The following is a 993-nucleotide window of genomic DNA, read 5'->3' as shown; positions in this document are numbered from 1 at the left end:
GAATCCCTTATATAAACTGGGACCAAAGTTAGCTCCGGGAATGACGGAAATGAGTGGGGACAGTTCTGCAGTTCCACAAGCTACCTGTGACTCAGAAGAGGACACAACCACCCTGTGTTTGCAGTCACGAAGGCAGAAGCAGCGCCAGGTGTCTGGAGACAACCACGCCCATGTCAGCAGACAGGGAGCTTGGAAAGTCCATTTGCAGATTGATTATATACACTGCCTCGTGCCGGACCTGCTTCAGATCACAGGGAATCCCTGTTACTGGGGAGTGATGGATCGCTATGAAGCAGAAGCCCTTCTGGAAGGGAAACCTGAAGGCACATTTTTGCTCAGGGACTCTGCGCAAGAGGACTACCTCTTCTCTGTGAGCTCCTGCCGCTACAACAGATCCCTGCATGCTCGGATTGAACAGTGGAATCACAGGTTCAGTTTTGATGCCCACGACCCATGTGTTTTCCACTCTTCCACTGTAACAGGACTTCTAGAACATTATAAAGACCCCAGTTCTTGCATGTTTTTTGAACCATTGCTTACTATATCTCTGAATAGGACCTTTCCTTTTAGCCTGCAGTACATCTGCCGTGCAGTCATCTGCAGGTGCACTGCATACGATGGAATTGATGGGCTCCCTCTACCATCAATGTTACAGGATTTTTAAAAAGAGTATCATTACAAACAAAAGGTTAGGGTTCGCTGGTTAGAAGGAGAGCCAGTCAAGGCAAAGTAAACTCTTCTGTCCCCAAAGGGCATTAACTAGCCTTGCTTTCACGTGCATCAGTACACCTCTCAGAAGCACAGTATCAGTGCTAGGTTTTCTCACACAGTCTGTAAGTTTAGTTATTAGTCTCTGTCCAATGCTGTTACTTACTAAGACAAACGTGGTGCCTACTGAAACAACAGGTATTTAGTAAATCTATGAAAAAATTTGCCAGTTTAGCTAAGTTTGGTTTTCAATGGCTGTAGTAATTAAGTGAGGCAACTCTGGGG

General features: G+C 46.0%; 1 protein-coding gene across 1 annotated transcript; it reads left to right on the top strand.

The window, feature by feature from the left end:
* Position 1: 1 nt before the first annotated feature.
* Positions 2–820, top strand: LOC117284208 (suppressor of cytokine signaling 5-like; the record flags this gene model as incomplete). The annotated part of the gene is given in 1 exon segment (XM_033758871.1): positions 2–820. A coding segment is annotated over 1 exon segment (732 nt), but the record flags the coding sequence as incomplete, so codon positions are not given.
* Between the last annotated feature and the right edge of the window lie 173 nt (positions 821–993).

Source organism: Fukomys damarensis, unplaced genomic scaffold, assembly GCF_012274545.1.
Source record: "Fukomys damarensis isolate Sample0158 unplaced genomic scaffold, DMR_v1.0_HiC HiC_scaffold_35, whole genome shotgun sequence".
Taxonomy (NCBI): domain Eukaryota; kingdom Metazoa; phylum Chordata; class Mammalia; order Rodentia; family Bathyergidae; genus Fukomys; species Fukomys damarensis.
This window is presented reverse-complemented; position numbering and strand designations above follow the sequence as displayed.